The sequence below is a fragment of the Hydra viridissima genome, unplaced genomic scaffold (genome assembly GCF_058129835.1).
Source record: "Hydra viridissima isolate aposymbiotic clone 2 unplaced genomic scaffold, HvirCarnegie_v1 scaffold_12, whole genome shotgun sequence".
NCBI classification, from domain to species: domain Eukaryota; kingdom Metazoa; phylum Cnidaria; class Hydrozoa; order Anthoathecata; family Hydridae; genus Hydra; species Hydra viridissima.
Window position 1 is genome coordinate 9,658,666 of NW_028324311.1, and position 19,190 is coordinate 9,677,855.

Genomic DNA, 19,190 nt, shown 5'->3' on the forward strand with positions numbered 1-19,190 from the left:
TTTGGGTGACTTCAACTTGGATTGTTTTGAGTATAGCGAAAACCAAACTATAAAAACATTTTATAACAATTTATTTGAAATGGGTACCATACCAATAATAGATAGACCGACTAGAATTACAAACCATTCCTCGACTTTAATTGATAATACATTAACCACAGACTATTTTAATAAATCTTTAAAAAAAGGAATTATAAAAACTGATGTTTCTGATCATTTTCCCATATTTTTTTCTATTAAATCAGATTATCAAATAAAAAGCGCGGGGAAAATGACAATAAAAAAGCGAATTGTTAACAACTGTAACTTAAAATTATTCAAAGATCAAATTCTACAGCAAGACTGGAATCACATAAACTTTAATGATAACATAAACATGATTTATAACACGTTTTATAAAACTTTCATTAAAATCTATGACGCTAATTTTCCAATATGTGAAATAAATATCAAAGCCAAAGACATAATGTCTCCTTGGATAACTAAGGGACTAAAAAAGTCTTCGAAACTAAAGCAAAAGTTGTATAATAAATATTTAAAAACTAAATCCGAAAAACATAAACAAAATTACAAAAACTACAAAAACCTGTTTGAAAAACTCCGAAAATATGCTAAAAAAAATTATTATTCTAATTTAATTTCTCAGTACAAACATAACTTAAAACGCATCTGGGAATTAATGAAGGAAATTACAGGAAAACAAAAAGTAAGTTCAACCTCACTTCCACATGCAATTAAAGTTGGAAATAAAATAACTAATGATATTAATGAAATTGCGACTGAATTTAACAAATTTTTTTCCACTGTAGGAGCGAATTTATCAAACGAAATCCCTTTAACAAATTATAAATTAACAGACGAAATTCAAACGTCAAACTCCTTACATTTTTCAAACCTAACGCTTGAGGAATTCGATATAGCTTTTAGATCATTAAAAAGAAATAAATCAGTAGGACCTGACGGTATACATGGAAATATTGTGATAGACTCTTATGACGTCATGAAAGATATTCTTTACAAAATCTTTAAATCATCCATTAAACAAGGTACTTTCCCAGACTCTCTGAAAATAGCAAAAGTAATTCCTATTTTTAAGTCAGGAGACTCGACCGATGTAACAAATTACAGGCCTATTTCTGTTCTTCCAGTTTTTTCAAAAATATTAGAAAGAATAATGTATAACAGAGTGTACACATACCTAATTACCAATAAACTCCTTTATGAAAATCAGTTCGGTTTTAAAAAAAACAACTCAACCGAACATGCTATTCTTCAATTAACACGTTGCATTAACGAATCTTTTAAAAATCAAAAATTTACACTTGGTGTTTTCATTGACTTGTCAAAAGCTTTTGACACGGTCGATCATAATATTTTGCTTAAAAAACTTGAATGTTATGGCATAGTTGGTAAAACTCTAAGTTGGTTCAAAAGTTATCTCTCCAACCGAAAGCAATTTGTTTTTAGCAAAGATTCCCAAACTCAAACATTAATGAACATAACATATGGTGTCCCACAAGGATCCATACTTGGACCACTTCTTTTCATTATATATATAAATGATCTTAACAAAGCATCCAATTTGAAAACTATAATTTTTGCAGACGACACAAACTTGTTTCAGTCACATGAAAATATAAACATACTTTTTAATAATATGAACAGAGAACTTAAAAAAATTTCATTTTGGTTCAAAAAAAATAGACTATCTTTAAATATTGAAAAAAACAAAATGGATACTTTTCCATCCAAACTTTAAAAAACAAATACTGCCTGTAATTATGCCCGACCTTTTTACAGACAATGTCATCCTAAAAAGAGAAAAAGTGACAAAATTTTTAGGAGTTCTTATTGAAGAAAATCTGTCTTGGAAATCACACATCAATAATATTTCTAATAAAGTTGCAAAAAACATGGAATTCTATACAAATCTAGAGGTATTTTAAACAAAAAGCAATTAACACAATTATATTACTCTTTTATTCATTGTCATATCAATTATGCAAATATTATATGGGGAAGTACACAAAACTAAACTTAAATCTCTTTATCGGCATCAGAAACACGCAGCTCGCATAATAAATTTTAAAAATCGTTTTTCGAACTCTGAACCGCTTTTTAAAGAAATGGCCACCTTAAATGTTTATCAACTGAATGTATTTAATGTTTTGTGTTTTATGTACAAATGTAAAGAACTTATATCCCCCGATGTTTTTATAAACCTTTACAAAATTAAACCACAAAATAAATATAACCTACGTAATAATAGCATTTTAGAAAAACCTTTTTGCAAAAATAAACAAGCTCAATTTTGTATATCTTATCGTGGACCTTTTCTATGGAACGAAATAGTAAGGCCTAATTTTGTTTTTTCATCTGAACTGACCTATTCCTTTTTCAAGCAATCTATTAAAAAAATAATTTTTTCAACGAAAAATATTCTTGATTTTTTTTTATTTGTTTTAAAAAAATACTTTCAGTTGCTATATACTACACCTTGATTTGTCATGTTTTTATTTTGAGTTTCACTTCTGAAATATGTAGAGTGTTAAATTTATGATATATTTATGATATTAGTGATTATATATTCTCGGTATATATTTATTTTATATAGTATATTGATGTTTTTATTGAAGAAGAAAATAGATTTTTGTCAAGGGCTTCGTGATAAGATCATTGCGATCTTCTTGAAGTCCTGGCCTTATAATATTATAAATCTTAATGTAAATAATATTATACGGCAAATAAATATACTAATACTAATAGACATCTAGTTAATAGATATCATTGATCCTTCCAGACCAATTAAGTAGGATGTCAGGTAAAAAACTTTGTTGATCAACTAAAGTCAAAAATGTCGGGAATATCGTCTTCAAGATGCAATTAACGTGTTAATGTATTTAAGGTAATAAAGTGTGTCGGTGCTAACGCATGTAATGTCTTAATGTATTTAATGTGTCGAAATGGCGCGGTTGAAAGACTATAAAAACGGATTGTAGTTTGTAAACTGTATGATTCGCAGTCAGATGGGAAAAATAATATCAAATTCAAAAAGAAAACAGTGACTCTTTAGTGTCTCAGGGAAGTCACAAAAAACATTGAAATTTAATCAATTTTGAAGGTAAGATATGATAAATTTTGTTTTATTTTATTTGTTACAATATAGCAGTATGTATGAAATGTCTATTTTTACTTTGTTATTAAACTTTTTAAGTGAAATATGGTTAAACTTAGATAACAAAAATTATCATCGCTACAGGTTGTTCAAAGTAGTAAAAGAAAAGATAAATTTTTGAAATATTATTTTAAAAACTTGATATTGTTGTAAAATTTGAAATAACAGTTATTTAAAATGTCCGATAGAAATTTTATTGTTAAAAGCTTTCTCATTTTTTGGGAAAAGGCTAGTTTTCGAGAGGGAGTCAAAGTGACTAGTTGGACAGCATTATTGTCCACATAAAATTGTTTTTTTTTGTGAAGTAAAAGATTCTTTTTCTTATTTAGTTTAGAAGTTTGAACTTATAAGTCAGTTGCCAGCATCATGCCGCGTCCAAGAACGGAAATCTGGAACTTCTTTGAAGAAGAGGTGACTCAAAGTTCTCAAAGACTCAAAGGAACCAAGTTGCAACCAGAACAAGTAGAGAAACTCCTGTATATCCAGCAAAACTATGTCAAAGTTAAGATCAAGAAATCGTTGCTCACTTCTGCTGAAGAACAAGCCGATGAAGGACCTGCCTCGATGTCTCCTGCTGCCTCTCGTGCCAGTACTCCAAATGTGGTTGATCTGACAGTTATTAGTTTGGAACTTTAAACAGAAGCAAAAATTCAGAAATTTATTATGAATTTATATTTCCTTAAGTTAAATAAATTATGAAATAGAACAATGTATTGTTTCATATCGTTTCATATTTAATCAATCGTTTCATAGACAAACTCATATCCTTTGATATCGTTATCATTTCTTATCGTTATCGGTTCAAAATATCGGTTCATACCGATATACCGATAACGATACGCAGACCCTTAGTAAAAACATCTGACTTCTTCACAAATGATTTTATATTACATACTTCAAAAAATATTTACATCTCCATATTAAATTTTTTTTAAATATAATGAAAAGAGGATAGTAATATAATAATTTAAACGCGTTAGAAAAGATCCATATTTTACTAAGAAGCGAATAGTTCATAGTTTTTATTTAACATTACATCAATAACGTCACCATCTTCAATATCAAGAGCCGCTGCTGTTTGTGTTGCGTCTATTTCTTCCCCGTCAAAACTAAAACGAGCTTTTTCGAAACACGCGTTGTTCATTTCACAGTAGCGATTAAGTATTACTAAGAGCTTTTCGACCTACAAACCGTTAAAAAGAAAGAAAAAAAAAGAAAGTTAAATAATTCAAAAAGTTTGCAAAGAGAAGGAAATTTTTTAACTGTGAGTTCTACTTACTGGAGAGATTTTAAAGTCAACCCTGCTGCTCTTTAACTCCGATTGAACTCTGACAGTTATTTTATTTCCTTCTTCATCGTCGTCAAAGATCAAACATTCTAAATAGAACTTTATACACAAGTACTTTTATAAAACATATACCTCTATAAATCAATACTACAACTAAGTGAAATTTGACACTGACCGATAATATCACATATAGTTATGTTCAGCTTTTGCACTGTATCGTTTGTATCAATGGTGACGAGCTTCTTATTTAATACAACGCGCGCGATAGAAACGTTTTCCTCTTCAGCTATTCGTTGATATAAACTCAAAAACGGTTCATTCTGGTGAAAAAATAGAAACAAAAAGTAATAATACAAAAGTAGTTTTCGCAATTAAAAAACAAAAATAAATTTTTTGAAGAGACTTAACAAAATAACCTTTTTAATAGTAAACTTTTTCACTTGACCATGAACTCTTACTTTAACTTTACAAACATCACTTTCTGACTTTTTTGTTAAGACTAAGTCTTGTGAGTCTGGTGAGTGAGACAAGGTTACACACCCGTTTTTCAATCGTTGCAAAACTTCCGAGCTGAAAAAAAAAGAACTTCATACTTAAAATGATCATTTTTTGATCGACAAATAATAAAAAAATCCACCTAAAATCTCTCCATAAAGCCTACCTTTTCTGTAGAGGAAATTTGGTAGAGTTCGGCGGTGGAGGCGGCGGCGAAGGTGAAAGCAAAGAATCATTCAGTCTAAAATGTGATAACAAAAAACTTGATGTGTTTTTCACAACTCGAAAAGATTGATTGCTGTTATCAACAATCTAATAAAATGTCTTGATCATAGTTTATATATTTTAGTTGTTTGTTTTTTGTATTTAATCATGAAACTTTGTAAATTGACCAATTAGTAAAAATATTTAACTAAAAGATTTTATAGTCATTTTATGGTTAAAGATTTTATGATCTTACCATCTTTGAATTTGTATTTAGAAAAATCAATTAAAAAAAAACTTACCTAGCAGGAATTCTTATATTATTTTCTTCAGAATCTGAAATATTATCAGGCTCAGGTTCAGACTCAGTTTCAACTTCACCTTCATCTTCTGATGAGGAAAAATTCAACACAACTTGGTCATGAGAAAAAGTAAGTAATCTCTTGTTGCCATAATTAAAGATTTCATCTTCCTCATCGCTATCAGCACATCGTTTCATTTGTCAAAACATAACTAAATATCTACGAAATTTACTCAAAATCTGATTAGTAAAAAATGTTTCAAGTTGATAAGATTGATATTAAGTCTTAGATTACATAACAGAGCATCACTTAAGTTAATTTGCCCAACACCATTTCAAAATGTTTAAAAAAAATAGTTTAATGAATTTGCAAATAACTTAAATTTCAGAGCTCCAACTCATAAGATAAATATTACATTTATAAATACCTAAGATTCATTTATTTAATTTTTAAAAGGATTTATCACATAAAAATGCACAATAAAAAAGCATGAAAATATGAAAATGATTCATTTTTGAGTTTTTTTTAAGAATAAAACACCAGAAGGGAAAAAGCAGCCATATAAGATTTGTTGTGAATTGTAATTTTTTAAGCTTATGATATTACAAATGAAAAAATAATTTCAAGTCTTTTAACAATAAGTAATATCTTATTTTACATAAACATCTCTTCCAAAGAGAAATGCTAATGATATTGAAATGCTACTTTTGCCATGTTGCAATTATTAAAAACAAGATTTTAAAAGTTGGTCTTTGCAAACTGGATGCCTTTAGCAATATCTTTGTTTAGTTCTGGAAGAAGCTAAAAACAAAAACAAATAAACAGAAAATGTTAACACTACTATTGCAATAAATTTAGCAAATAAAACTTGACATTCATTTAAAATAACTTACCTCAGTTAATTTTTTTTTCTCAAACTCTGAAATTTCACCAATGCCTAAATTTTTTTCAGCTCCCTCAGGCTATAAAAATTACATAAATTACAATACATAACATTTCATAACATAAATTTTTAAAAACAAAATACAATTTCAAGAAATCATCAAACTGAAGGACTTACACCAAGCAAAATCGGAGTAGCAAAGTAAGGTGCATCAGCCACACTGGAAGCAACAAAAGCACACTCTACAACACCTTTTGCACCGTTCATTGCTTCAAGAATAGAGAAAGCAAACCGAGCACCTGCATAAGCCATGGATAAAGTTGCTGAGCCCTGAAATCATAAATATTGAATTTTTTTTCCTTGTTTTCCTTCATTTAAGTCTAAACAAAAATATTATTTAATATTACACTTTTTCAAATTAAAAAACAACTTGGCAAAAATATCAATTATTGCCTCGCAAAAATATCAGTTGTTGCGAAGCCTTTTTTAAATTTCAAAATAAACCAAACTAATAAACTCTAATTCTTATCTGTAAATTTATAAAAATAAAGATTTTAGTAAAAAACTTTATTCTTAAAAATTTACAAATCACTACTTTTGATAAAACTGACAAAATGGTTATAGGGTCAGATCATTATATTTCAACCAATGGCCTGTGGGAAACCATCTCTGGTTTTCCTGATTTTTACATATCATTATCAACATAATGTATATAGGTTAAATTTGCAATTTCATAGTTCCAAGTGTATTTAGAAATTATAGCCTAATAAACACTATTGAGTGGCCCCCCCTCAGTTTCTCGAATGATATAAATCATCAATTGACAAATAAAACTCATTAAGTGACACTGCAGCTAATTTGAGATAATCAAGTTTTAGTTAGTTTACTTCATTAAAATTCTATTTATCGAGATATCAATGTGATATCTCTAGATAAAATCAACTATTTCGGATTGATTTACGCACTTAGTGACTTTTTCTTGCAATATGTTGTTAATATTTGGCATTATAGTGTATAAAAGTCAATTTCCCATTAAACTGTACTTAATGAGTTTTACTTGTCAACCAATAAAAATAGACAACTTTAAAGCTTTATAACTTTCTTCTAACTTTCAACAGGTGATTTTTTCTAGAGCTAATTTCTGGATTTTTCTGTCTTAAAAATAGTGATTTTTATTAACTTGTATCATATTAGAAAAAATGGGCAAAATATAGGCAGCTTGTTACATTTTGGAAATCAAATATCTAAAATTATTTAGCCCACTCGACTAAAAAGTCCAAAATTCAGCCATTTTGGGATAACTTATAAATTTTTCAAATAAGACCATCAGATCTAACTATATATAAAGGTAAACATAAACTTGTGATGATTACAACAAAAACGACAGCAATTTTTAATAACTCTATTTTTCACTTAACAGGGTTGATTACCGTTATTGGAAGCCAGTGTCCCTCCAACCTGCCTCCTGGCCCATGTAAGGGATGTAACCTATTAATTGTAGTTTGTAATGTAATGTGGCAATAATGTCACTAACTGGATACCAATGCATATCTGTTGCTATTGGATACATAAAATAATTGCCAGCATTTTGTAAACAGCTAACACAAACCATGTCACCTTTAAGATCAATAACCTTATCAGGAAAGAATTCATCAAAATAATTCACTAATAACCAATCATTAACATTGATATCAGTATTCATTGATGTTACATAAGTTTCTTAAGGTCAGCAGGTATTTATCTTCATTTAATATTTCCTAAATTTCAGACTGATTGCAGTATGTATTTTTATGACATCTAACTTTAGTTCAATTGGCATCTAACTTGTTCTATTGGCATCTAACTTCAGTTCAATATCAATAGAAGTATTCATGTTTATCTAAAAAATTAACTGAGATTAATTACAACATATGAACAAATACTTAGAGGCAGCTCAATGATGGTGAAGTTTTTAGCACTCTGGTTGTGTGACTCAGATGGGTTCCTAATTGTATTTTTTCGATCCAAAATTTATTTTATGAACCATGTTGTAACCATGTTGTAACTGGTTAGGGGATTTTAATCATTTTTTAGTTTTTCAATTATAACAATCAATAATGGCTGGAATAAGTCATGCAAATAAAAATAAACTAAACTTACAATATTACATGATTGTCATTAATATTATATTTTTTCATCAGCTGTGTTTTTTCTTTTCTAATAACATTAACTAACATTTGTAGGTTTGCTTACTCACAGATTAGAGGCAGTGCAACAGACTCCCAAAGCTGACACCCATTTGCTTTTAAATAGAAGAACTACAACTTTTATTTTTATTGATCAATTACTTAGAAAAGAAGGTTAATCATCTGCCAGTGTTGGTTTCAGAAAAGAGGTTTCTCAGCTATTCTCAGTAGCTAAGGTTCCATCTAGAATAAATGAGGCTGAAACTGCTGCTGCTGCTTTTTTTAGTCATTGAAGTTTGGGGCATAGCCAACAGTATCTGAGTTGTGTGTTTTGACATGACCAGCTTAAACACTGGTCAGATACCTGGTGATATCCTCTAATTGGGTTAGCTTGTCAACCAAGAGATTGATGATGAGCCCAATATAGAATGAAGAGAAGCAAGATAAGGACCATTCCTACAATTACAGTTGGTTTCGATTCCATAAAGGACAAGAACTTGAAATATTTTTTCACAGCTAAGTTGATGATTCTACTCCAAATAATTGAATTTTTTGATCTGGATTTATGGGAGGACAAAGATGATTTCAAGCAAGCTAAGGAAACTATCAAGTTACTAAAAGTAGTAATTGATCACACTGAATGTGGAGTTGTATTAACTTAGGAATACAATTTGCAATCAATTTCATATACAACTCCTGCAAGTTATCAAGGATCATCATTATATGCACTCTGATAGTTTGAAACAAAAGTATCACATAAACAAAAAATTTGGAAATTTTCGAACTGACATCATAAACTCTGTCCAAAATAAACTGAGACTGCAATGGTGTTGAGAATGAAAATGTGTTAAAAATACCAAATTGTTAAGATTAAATTGAGAATCTATGCAACTTTCATAAATTTTTAACTTTGAAGTATTTGTACCACCCATAAACAATAGAATTTATTGTTTGAACTTTTTATTTAGTGTTTCTATATTTTATAAGAAATAAATAAGGAGATGTAAGATTAAATTTGTTAATTTGTCAAAACAAGTTTGAAAGTTTAAGTTAAAAGCTTTAATAACTGATATATAAATGTATTAACAAATTTGATTGTATAATTTTTTTTATAGCAAAAACTTACAGCACCAGCCTTTGCCTCAACTACCTCAGTACCAGCATTTTGAATTCTATTTGTTAATGCAACAACCTCCTCATCAGTAAATGATACTTTAGGAGTTACTTGAGAAAGAAGTGGTAAAATGGTTACACCAGAGTGGCCACCTATTACTGGAACACTTGTCTTAGCAACATCAAGATTCTTTTTAGCAGCAACAAATGTGTTAGCACGCACAACATCTAATGTAGAAATCCCAAACAACCTGAAAAAAGATATTAATTTAACAAACTCCTGAAAAGTCTGGTCACAAGTTTGTTTAAATATTAGTAATTGTACTTGTTTTTTTTTTGAGAGAGAAATGATATTTCTAGGATGCAGCAAAACTGCCCTGCTTTTTTAGTTAACAAGTAAACTATAATATTTATTTATAAAATTTCGGGAATGATGAAGTGGAAAAAGTTTAACAGCAAAACTTTGTCTTTATTTTGTTAAAAAATAAATTTAATTAATATGTAATTTAAAAGTAACTAAAATTTAATATAACACAAAAAAACAACATTCTTTAAAGTTATTTTATAAAATGAAACAGGCAATAAGTATTATTTTAATTAAAATATTTTAAAAAGTGATTTAAATTTTTATTGACATTATAAATAACAGTAACTTTTTAAAGATATTCTATAAATGAATAAGTTGTTGAGATATTTTACACAAGTATCTATCTTTATATAGTACTTATTTTCTGTATCTAATAGTCCAACAAACTGGAATTTCCCATGATAGATTATTCATTTTTTACAGCTCATCAGCTGTTATATACAGTAGCGTGCAAAAGTTTATAAACATCTAAACTTTTTAAATTTTTTTGCATAACTTTTGGACTTTTTACTGAAAATAAATGAAATTTCAACAATCGATCCTATAATGTCATTACATACTATAAATTACTCAAAAACAAGATAACCTGTAGCAGAAGGTAGAAAGTCAAACTTTATTGAAAACATAACCTTGCAGAAGTTTATAAACAAATGAAAAAATTCAAAAAAGAGATACTATTTCTAATTCCTCCACAACTTTTCATCACAGCACATTAGTATTTTGTTGGATAGCCTCTAGATTTTAGCATTGTTTAACAAGAACAAGGTATAGTCAACTAAGTTGATCAGAGCATCTATGGGGATATTTGCCCAACAATCCCAAAGTACCTGGAATAAATCATTTTTATTGGTCGGTTTTTCACCTTTCAATTGACAATCGAAATATTCCCAAAGACATTCTGTTGGATTTAAATCTGGGTTTTGAAAAGGCCAATCTAAAGTAGGAATGTTTTTCAAATTTGAAAATTTTTTGATAGAACTTGTACGGTGCTTTAGATTGTTGTCTTGCTGGAAAATCCAAACACGAGGCATTTTTTCTTCTCCATGTGGTAGCATAACATTCTTGATTATATCTAAATATACATTCTGATCTATTATGCCTTCAATGCGATGAAGTGGACCAATAGAATCACGACTGAAAGATCCCAAACCATTATTTTCCCACCAGGTTTAACTGTTGGTATTTGATACTTAGGAGCAAGTCTTTCATTTTTCAGACGCCTTATGTACTTGAAACCATTGCTACCAAACATACAAAACTCTGATTCGTCACTGAATAAGACTTTTGACCATTCTTTTGAAGTCCAATGCATATGGTCTTTTACAAATTTCATTTGGGCTGAGCCATTATTTAATAATATTAATGATTTCTTTGCAGGACGATGACCAAACAAATTAGACTGAAGCAGGTGACATTTTGTAATATCTACACTGCACTTAACAACATATTTATTGCTCAAAATGCTATTTTATTCCACAGCACTTTTGCGGGATCTTGTCTTGATTTTCTTACCAAAGATCTATCTTGATGTTCTGTAGTTATCTTTGGCCTGCCTGAACGATACTTGTTTTCAAGTGTCTTTTGGTCTTTATATCTCTTAACTAGTATGCTTACTTATGATTTAGCCACATCAAAAGCTCAGAAACTTGCTAATAAGGAATGTTCTCTACAGCACGTATTATTAAATTTTTCTTTTCTTTTTTATTTTTACAAATACTTTAATTTTCCCATTGTTTTTAAACTCAATTTAAGTTAAATATTATCTACAGTAAGTTAATTTTAATATAAATATATTTCTTAATGGAATTTTTATTTTCTTAATGGGGCATGGAATTGTTTATAAACTTTTGCACGGTTATGTTTTCAATAAAATTTAAATTTCTTCCTTCCATTACAAGTTACCATTTTTATACTATATAATCACATTATAAGAACAATTGTTAAAAACTTCATTAAATTTTAGTCGAAAGCCAAAAAGTTATGATAAAAAAATATGAAAAGTTTAGCTGTTTGTAAACTTTTGCACACTACTGTGTTTATATAATAGGCTATTTTTTATTCTGTGTAATTTAGTGATTTGTATATTTAGACAATGATAAATTTTAGGCATGAAACTTTAAAAACCACAAAGAATTCTATTTTATTTTGTATTTCTTACAGAATCCCTTCACTTGTATACATTCCTGTTGACTTATGTAACTTTGGTATAAGAAAATTTTTATGAAAATGAAAAGAACTATTTTAATTGTTCATGTCTGTTTTAAAAAACTACACAGGCAACCAAGCTGTTTTATGTTTTTTAACTTACATTAATCATTCAATATTAATGCAATTTTAAAGAAATTCATAAAAGTTCTTCATAAAAGTGATCTCAAAGTACCTAATTGTTAAATATTTTTTATGCATTCTTAATTCTATGTAAATCATCATTTACTTTTTAAGGCCTTTAGATTAACAAACATGCAAAATAAAATCAAAAATTGAAATCAAAAATTTAATTTGCAAAACATACTTATTTGGATTGTATACTCCATGCTTCTTATAAACTTCTGCTGCAATAGGGACTGTAGAATTGACCTACAAGGAATGATGTGAAAATGTACTAGAGATATTTATGTTTTTATTGATTGAAAGGAAAAAAATGTTTTAACAAAAATTCATACAGGATTTGTAATGATACCAATAACAGCATTAGGACAATTCCTAAATAAGAAAATTTTGAAAATACTTTCAAATTAACTTTTTAGAAAAAACATGATTTTTGCTTCCTCTACATGATAAACAATAATAAATGTACCTAGCACAAGCATCAACAAGTTTCATTGCAATAGATGCATTAGTACTAAATAAATCATCACGAGTCATTCCTAAAAAATGTGTAAACAAATTTTATAGAGACAACACATGTATACAATAGAGTGGTCCTTAATAATAACCAAAAAAACTTTATTTGCTATTCAGTTGGACAATCTTTTAAGTAGTTGGCTTCAGTGTAGAAATATATTTAAAAAATTGATCAGAATTAGGTAGGGTCCCTACCAAGGATTTTAGATTTACCTCCCAATTAAACCATTAAACACAAAATTTAAACTATCATTTTATATTAATAAAGTGAAGATCAATTAATTATCAACAAATATTTAAGCTGAGTGTTAAACAACAAAACATTCAGTTCTGTTACTCCTGCCAATGTTTAGGCAATAATAAAGTCAATAAGCCTATTACTTAGTTCATAGAGAGGGTTGTCTTATTTTGGCATGTTTTTGGTATGCTCTTCTCTTTTTTCTCTTCTCATCAAGTTGAATCGACCTTTTTTTTTAATTAGTTAATTTATGCTTGCAATCCAAATGGCTTGGTGCAGTCTAGCTGGAGCTTTAAATGAGAAAACTTGCTTTGTGACCTCTTTGTAATATAAAGTGCCATAACTTCCTAATTTGATGGTAATTTAGTTGAGATGAGAGCTTATGGTTGGTTGATTTTTCTTATTATGGTTGATTTTGAGGAATAAAATGGTTTCTCTTATTGTAGCTGAATTTGAGATCTCAGCACTAGCCAAATTAAAAAACTATTGTTACTATTAAACAACGGTTTGTAGGCCTCATTAAAATTAATATCAAATGCTATGCCTACATTTTCTATCATTTGATTAATTAGTATGAAGGATTAATTTTTATGCCACATTTGTGCTTAACTTCAATTTAATCATCAATTTAATAAGTTATATATGAGCAGAAAAGATTGAGACACCTCAGTATTAGCAATAAATCAGCCAGTTGTCTTCCTCAGCCCTCATACATTTTCATGTAAATGCAAATCAATTTTAATATCAATATTCAAAATTATTTTTAAAAATACTATTTTTGTTAGTTTTTCACAGACATCTGAACAATTAAAATGGCTTCCAGTGCAATACTACATAAATGCGTTATGGGTAACCTGACAATAAGTAATAAACCAACAAGAAAAACTAAATATTTCATGGTAATATAAACATAATTACAAGGTGCCCCATTCAGTAATCAAACTTAAAAAAATAAGGACCACCTATTATAAGGTAGATAGGACCACATATTATAAGGTAGAACTAAAAAAAAATTCTAATGGCTGTGTAGGAAATACATCTGATATAGAAAGCCATTCTAAAACTTAAACTAAAAGTTTCAATTTCATTAATTTTTAAAATTAAGTTTAATAATATACTTAACTATTCTACAGCACAAATATTTCTAACCTCAAGATAATACATGAATCATTTTAAATAATTCAAGTATTATCTTGAGGCTAAATATATTTGTGTTGAAAAAAAATATGTCTTAAACTAAAATTAGAATATGTGGAGAAAAAACAAGTGGGCTTATTGATATAACATTATATTTAAATTATGCTATGGATTTAAAAATAAATGATTCAGTTAAATCAAGTACTGAAAATTGTAAACATAAATCTAGACGAAAAATATTTTTGAATCCTTGCATATTTGAGAAAAAGCCTCTCAAATATTAGCATATTCAATCCTATCTGTAAAATTTAAGACAAATACATGAATACAGAATCTACTTTTAAAGTTTGTATACCATAAAAAACATTAAAATAGTTAAGGTCAAATATAAGTAAATTAAGTAATATTTAGAATATTTAATATTTAAGTAATATCTACAAAGAGAATCAATCTACATTTTTAAATAGAGAGTAGCAGTTAAAAAAATCTGAATTGGATTAAGATTCTGGTCCCAGCACAGTTACTGCTATCTTTTTTCACTATGAAAAGGAGGACACCAGGTCTTTAATGATTAGAGCATTAATTTTGCAGCCATGTTTGATTGAAATCTTTTGAGCAAGAAGGCTGCAATGGTTATATGTTCATCTTCTGAGGCTCTCAGCCAAGTTCTAAAAATACTTCTAAACCTATTAACCATTTGATGTCTCTACCAAAAACACAGAAGAGGAGCAGCTGGTAGCATTATCATCCACTGAATGGCAAAAAGTAATTAAACAGGGAAATAAAATGATATTTCCTATTGTTAATTCAAATATAAGAGAAAAAAAAAATCTAAAAATTCCGATGATACCTGCTGGGACTAAGCCTTAAGCAGTGTCAAATATTGACTTTCAGGAGCCTGCGTCATTCTATGACTGAGATGAAGTTATTGATTTTTAAAAAAAGCAGTTGTAGAATCACTATGCTAAGCTCCTAAAATTTCTACTTTTTTTTTTTGAGAAGTAAACCCTAGCTGGAAAACTTACAGTCCCTGGTCTGAGGCCTTTAGTTTGTTGTATGGCAAAAGCTGTCAAATCTTTATGCATTATTATGCATAAAGATTTGACATTGATATGCATTATTATGCATAAAGATTTGACTGTTCCAGTCACAATTAACATTGACAGCAACAAAATTACAGAGAACATTATAGATAAATATCTTGCCAGGAATTACTACTACTAGCACAATAATTAAGTACATAAATTTAAAAATACCTGGTTTCCTAGGCATGCCTGCAGGTATCAAGACAAGATTACTTCCTTTCAAACATTCATCAAGTTTTTCAGGACCAAGATATGCTGTAACTTCACTCAAAGTTTCAACATGACTTAAATCACATGCAACCCCTGAAATAATATTGAAATAATCAGTTAAAAAAAAAACTAGAAAAATAAGATATAGAATGAACACATTTTATATATTGAATGGTCAAGCAGGGTAATAGTAAGAAGTTAAAATTCTGGGGTAATAATGAGACACGCAAAGAAATTTTTTTTCATGTTTCAGCAATATCATTGCACTTAACAAATGTCAAAATTAGTAAACTTCTTATAATAGAACAGCATTTTCTTCACTTATAGTATGAAATATTTAATGACCAGGCTTTGATTTCAAGTTGGTGATCAAAGATAACTGTTATTTCTGTATTCCTGAAATCAGTTCAGGCTAATTAAATTGCATTTCCTGTAAAAAAAAAAGCATCTAATTATTGACTTGTGTAGAAAAGTTAAATTTATGGTAATTACAGGACATTAATATTTTTAACAAAATATGTATTAGAACTACTTCATATCTAATTAAATTGTATTTTTTGTATTACCTGACTGGTGTCTATACTATTTTTGAATGTTTGATATTTTTAGCCATTTGAATATAATCATAACTAGCTAGCTTTGTTGTAACTATTAAGCAACTTTTTTTCATTCAAAATTTTGTTTCATTTATTTTTTCTCTTTAAAAACCAATTTTCAGGCTATTTGCTTAAGTATCAAAAAAAAATTTATTGAACTTAAGGTATTGTAATACTTGTGCGATAGCAGCAACTGATGCTATAAAAACATGTAAGTTTTAAATATTGTAGCTTTGTGGCTTACAGCATCTTAATGATTTTGTATCTTTATCCTTACAAAAGTCTTTTTGTCATGAGGAGTCACCAACTAGTGTTTTTAATTGTTGCTAGATTATTTTTCTACCAGGTTATCATCATAAATACAGGGTGCACAAAGGGTTTTTATGCTGTTAATAAGTTTTCTTATTCTAATAGGTTTAATACTACAACAATTGGATATTCTAAATCAAGAATTGAGTATGTCCTGTAATTACCCCTTAGGTGTGCCATTTTCCCCCCTAAGTCTAAAGTAATTATGGGACATGTAACATCTAACTTACAAAAAACAAAAAAACATTAAACAAGGATTACTCTGGTACTTTATAGAAATGATGTAGAGGAAAAGGTCACATAAACTGTAAGTAGGAAAATTTTATGGCTAGGATGTCTAGCTTTTGGTGCTAAAATAATAATTTAAGAAGAAACAATCTTCATAAAGCAAATTAAATTTTTGTAAAATACTACCTGGAGTGTAGGGAGCAAGATCATAAAGTGAAAGATGGGTGACCATTGGTGAATGCTTAAGCAAAAGCGAAAGTGGCTGACCAATTCCACCAGCTGCTCCAAGAACTGCAACTTTCTTGTTGAGCTATTTAATACAAACAAAATTGAAAACTACCAAAAGTGAAACTTTTGAGTTAAAACTGAATATCTTTCTTCTTCAAAAATACACTAATAGGCTTTTTGTTGCCAAATTACAGCTGTTAATTTTACAGTAACAGCAACAAGTGTGATTGCAGTAATCACTACCAGAATATAGCTGTGTTTGCAAGAATAAAAATTATTAAAAATTGATCACTTTTGTTTATTTTGGAGTTTTTTATTAATCAGCTTTATATAATATGATGAATATAATACAATCCTGGCACTACTTTTTTTTTAAATCATGGATTGTGGAATATGGTACTAGGATTGGCACATAAGAGGCATTTAACAACTTGTTGCTAATGCATAATATAATATACAATATTAAAAGTAAATGTAAAATTACAAACTTTTTGTTTTTACTAGTATTAACAGCTAGTATAACAAAAAAGATTGTGGGTTATTTACCATATTATAGCACAGTATACAATTTTTATGATTTTTTAGACAAAATAAATCTAAGTTGACACTTCTTTTTCTTTTTAGAGATGCCATAAAAATCTTGATGGCACCTATTGCTTATTCTGCACATTTATTCTGGGAACTTCCAGTCTTGATGGTTCTTGATTCTAAAACTTTTTCACGTTTATGGTATTTTTTCCTGAGCTTACAAGCTCCCACATAGCATCTTGTGTAAAGAAGATGAACATATTTTTGTGCATATTTTGCATTTGACATTGTAATTTTTTCTTGAAAGATATCTATAAATGATTAACCTATTTTTTATATTTATTTACGTAAGTCTTTGCTTGCTAATTGAAATAAAGTAGAGGCTAAATTTAAATTTTCATTTACTATTTGTATTGCATTGGAGTTTAGTTTAGCCAGCATTTTTATTTTTAACAAAAATAGCGAATGGTTTTTTTTTTAACACCACATAATACTAAATTTAACCTTTAAAACTGTGTCATTTAATATGGAAAAAAATGCAGTGGAGAAGTTCGTAAATAAGTAACTACATCAGACAACTGTACACCAGACTGATCTGTGGAGAGCGTCAAAAAAAGTTTATATAAATATTATCAAATTTACCTGTCCACTAGAAGCAAAGTTTCTCACATTGCAGGTAACCAGTCGAGATGAACTTCTCATTGCATTTCTAAACATTTTTGAGTACTTTCAAGCACACAACGCCTATTGCAAGCTGCAGGGAACGTCTAGAACTTGTGAACTGGAAATCCTCGATTATACCGGAACACGACAAATAAAAGAAGCGTGTTAAACATGAAATTCGGTTTTTTACATCCAATATTTAACGAATAAAAATTGTAACCAATTAAACCATGATTTTCTTTGCCAACTCGATAAATCTGAATTTCTCTACATTCTATGTGATAGTATTATTCCGTTTTGGAACCATTAAAATATTCCATAAGCATTAGGCCATACGGTCACATTTTTAGTTGCTTATAAAAGCTGTCAAAAGTTTATATATAAATATATATATACATGTGTATATATATATATATATATATATGCATGTGTATATATATATATGTATATATATATATATATACATGTATATATATATGTATATATATATGTATATATACATGTATATATATATATATATGTATATATATATACATGTATATATATATATATATATATATGTATATATATATATAATAATAATAATAACAATAAAAATAATAATAATAGCAATAATAATGATAATGATAATAATAATAATAATAATAATAATAATAATAATAATAATAATAATAATAATAATAATATAAATAATAATAATAATAATAACATTGATAATAATAATAATAATAACATTAATAATAATAATAATAATAATAATATAAATAATAATAATAATAATAACATTGATAATAATAATAATAATAACATTAATAATAATAATAATAATAATAATAATAATAATAATAATAATAATAATAATATAAATAATAATAATAATAATAACATTAATAATAATAATAATAATAATAATAATAATAATAATAATAATAATAATAATAATAATAATAACATTGATAATAATAATAATAATAATAATAATAATAATAATAATAATAATAATAATAATAATAATAATAATAATAATAATAATGATAATAATAAAAATAATAATAATAATAATAATAATAATAATAATAATAATAATAATAATAATAATAAAAGTAATAAGTTATATATTATAAGCTAGTCA

The 19,190-nt window shown here is 27.7% G+C and overlaps 2 protein-coding genes and 1 long non-coding RNA gene across 4 annotated transcripts; 1 reads left to right on the forward strand and 2 right to left on the reverse strand.

The window, feature by feature from the left end:
- The first annotated feature begins 2,917 nt into the window (after positions 1-2,917).
- Positions 2,918-3,914, forward strand: LOC149881152 (uncharacterized). Its single transcript, XR_016445411.1, has 2 exons — positions 2,918-3,121; positions 3,505-3,914. It is a non-coding gene; the product is annotated as an uncharacterized LOC149881152 (long non-coding RNA).
- Positions 3,915-4,041: 127 nt separating this feature from the next.
- LOC145193949 (NFATC2-interacting protein-like) lies at positions 4,042-5,870 on the reverse strand. Of its 2 annotated transcripts, none has more exons than XR_016445409.1 (6): positions 5,465-5,870; positions 5,125-5,199; positions 4,880-5,033; positions 4,639-4,783; positions 4,455-4,562; positions 4,042-4,358 (listed from the first exon to the last, which is right to left on the reverse strand). XR_016445409.1 is itself a non-coding variant. In XM_080071514.2 (6 exons), exons 1-6 carry the CDS (start codon positions 5,659-5,661, stop codon positions 4,173-4,175), a joined length of 855 nt encoding a protein of 284 aa, XP_079927640.2. In that variant the 5' UTR covers positions 5,662-5,867; the 3' UTR covers positions 4,042-4,172. The 2 variants fall into 2 exon arrangements, 1 of the variants encoding a protein (XP_079927640.2); XM_080071514.2 differs by having other exon boundaries at positions 4,455-4,552; positions 5,465-5,867.
- A 156-nt stretch (positions 5,871-6,026) lies between these two features.
- Positions 6,027-18,208, reverse strand: LOC145193944 (malate dehydrogenase, mitochondrial-like). The gene is made up of 10 exons (XM_090068079.1): positions 18,038-18,208; positions 16,826-16,949; positions 15,468-15,599; positions 12,790-12,859; positions 12,656-12,695; positions 12,505-12,569; positions 9,639-9,876; positions 6,525-6,677; positions 6,358-6,426; positions 6,027-6,265 (listed from the first exon to the last, which is right to left on the reverse strand). The coding sequence occupies exons 1-10, from the start codon at positions 18,110-18,112 to the stop codon at positions 6,203-6,205; spliced, it is 1,029 nt and encodes a 342-aa protein (XP_089924205.1). The 5' UTR covers positions 18,113-18,208; the 3' UTR covers positions 6,027-6,202.
- Positions 18,209-19,190: the final 982 nt, after the last annotated feature.

Excerpts from the sequence above, each read along its gene's own strand:
- LOC145193949 (XM_080071514.2), bottom strand. The coding sequence starts at position 5,661 with ATGAAACGATGTGCTGATAGCGATGAGGAAGATGAAATCTTTAATTAT. Across the intron at positions 5,200-5,464 it reads AATATAAGAATTCCTGCTAG|ACTGAATGATTCTTTGCTTT; the intron begins GTAAGTTTTTTT and ends ATCACATTTTAG. Across the intron at positions 4,553-4,638 it reads AACTATATGTGATATTATCG|AATGTTTGATCTTTGACGAC; the intron begins GTCAGTGTCAAA and ends AGTTCTATTTAG.
- LOC145193944 (XM_090068079.1), bottom strand. The coding sequence starts at position 18,112 with ATGTTTAGAAATGCAATGAGAAGTTCATCTCGACTGGTTACCTGCAAT. Across the intron at positions 9,877-12,504 it reads GGAGTATACAATCCAAATAA|GTTGTTTGGGATTTCTACAT; the intron begins GTATGTTTTGCA and ends ATCTTTTTTCAG. Across the intron at positions 6,678-9,638 it reads TTGAGGCAAAGGCTGGTGCT|GGCTCAGCAACTTTATCCAT; the intron begins GTAAGTTTTTGC and ends TTATGATTTCAG.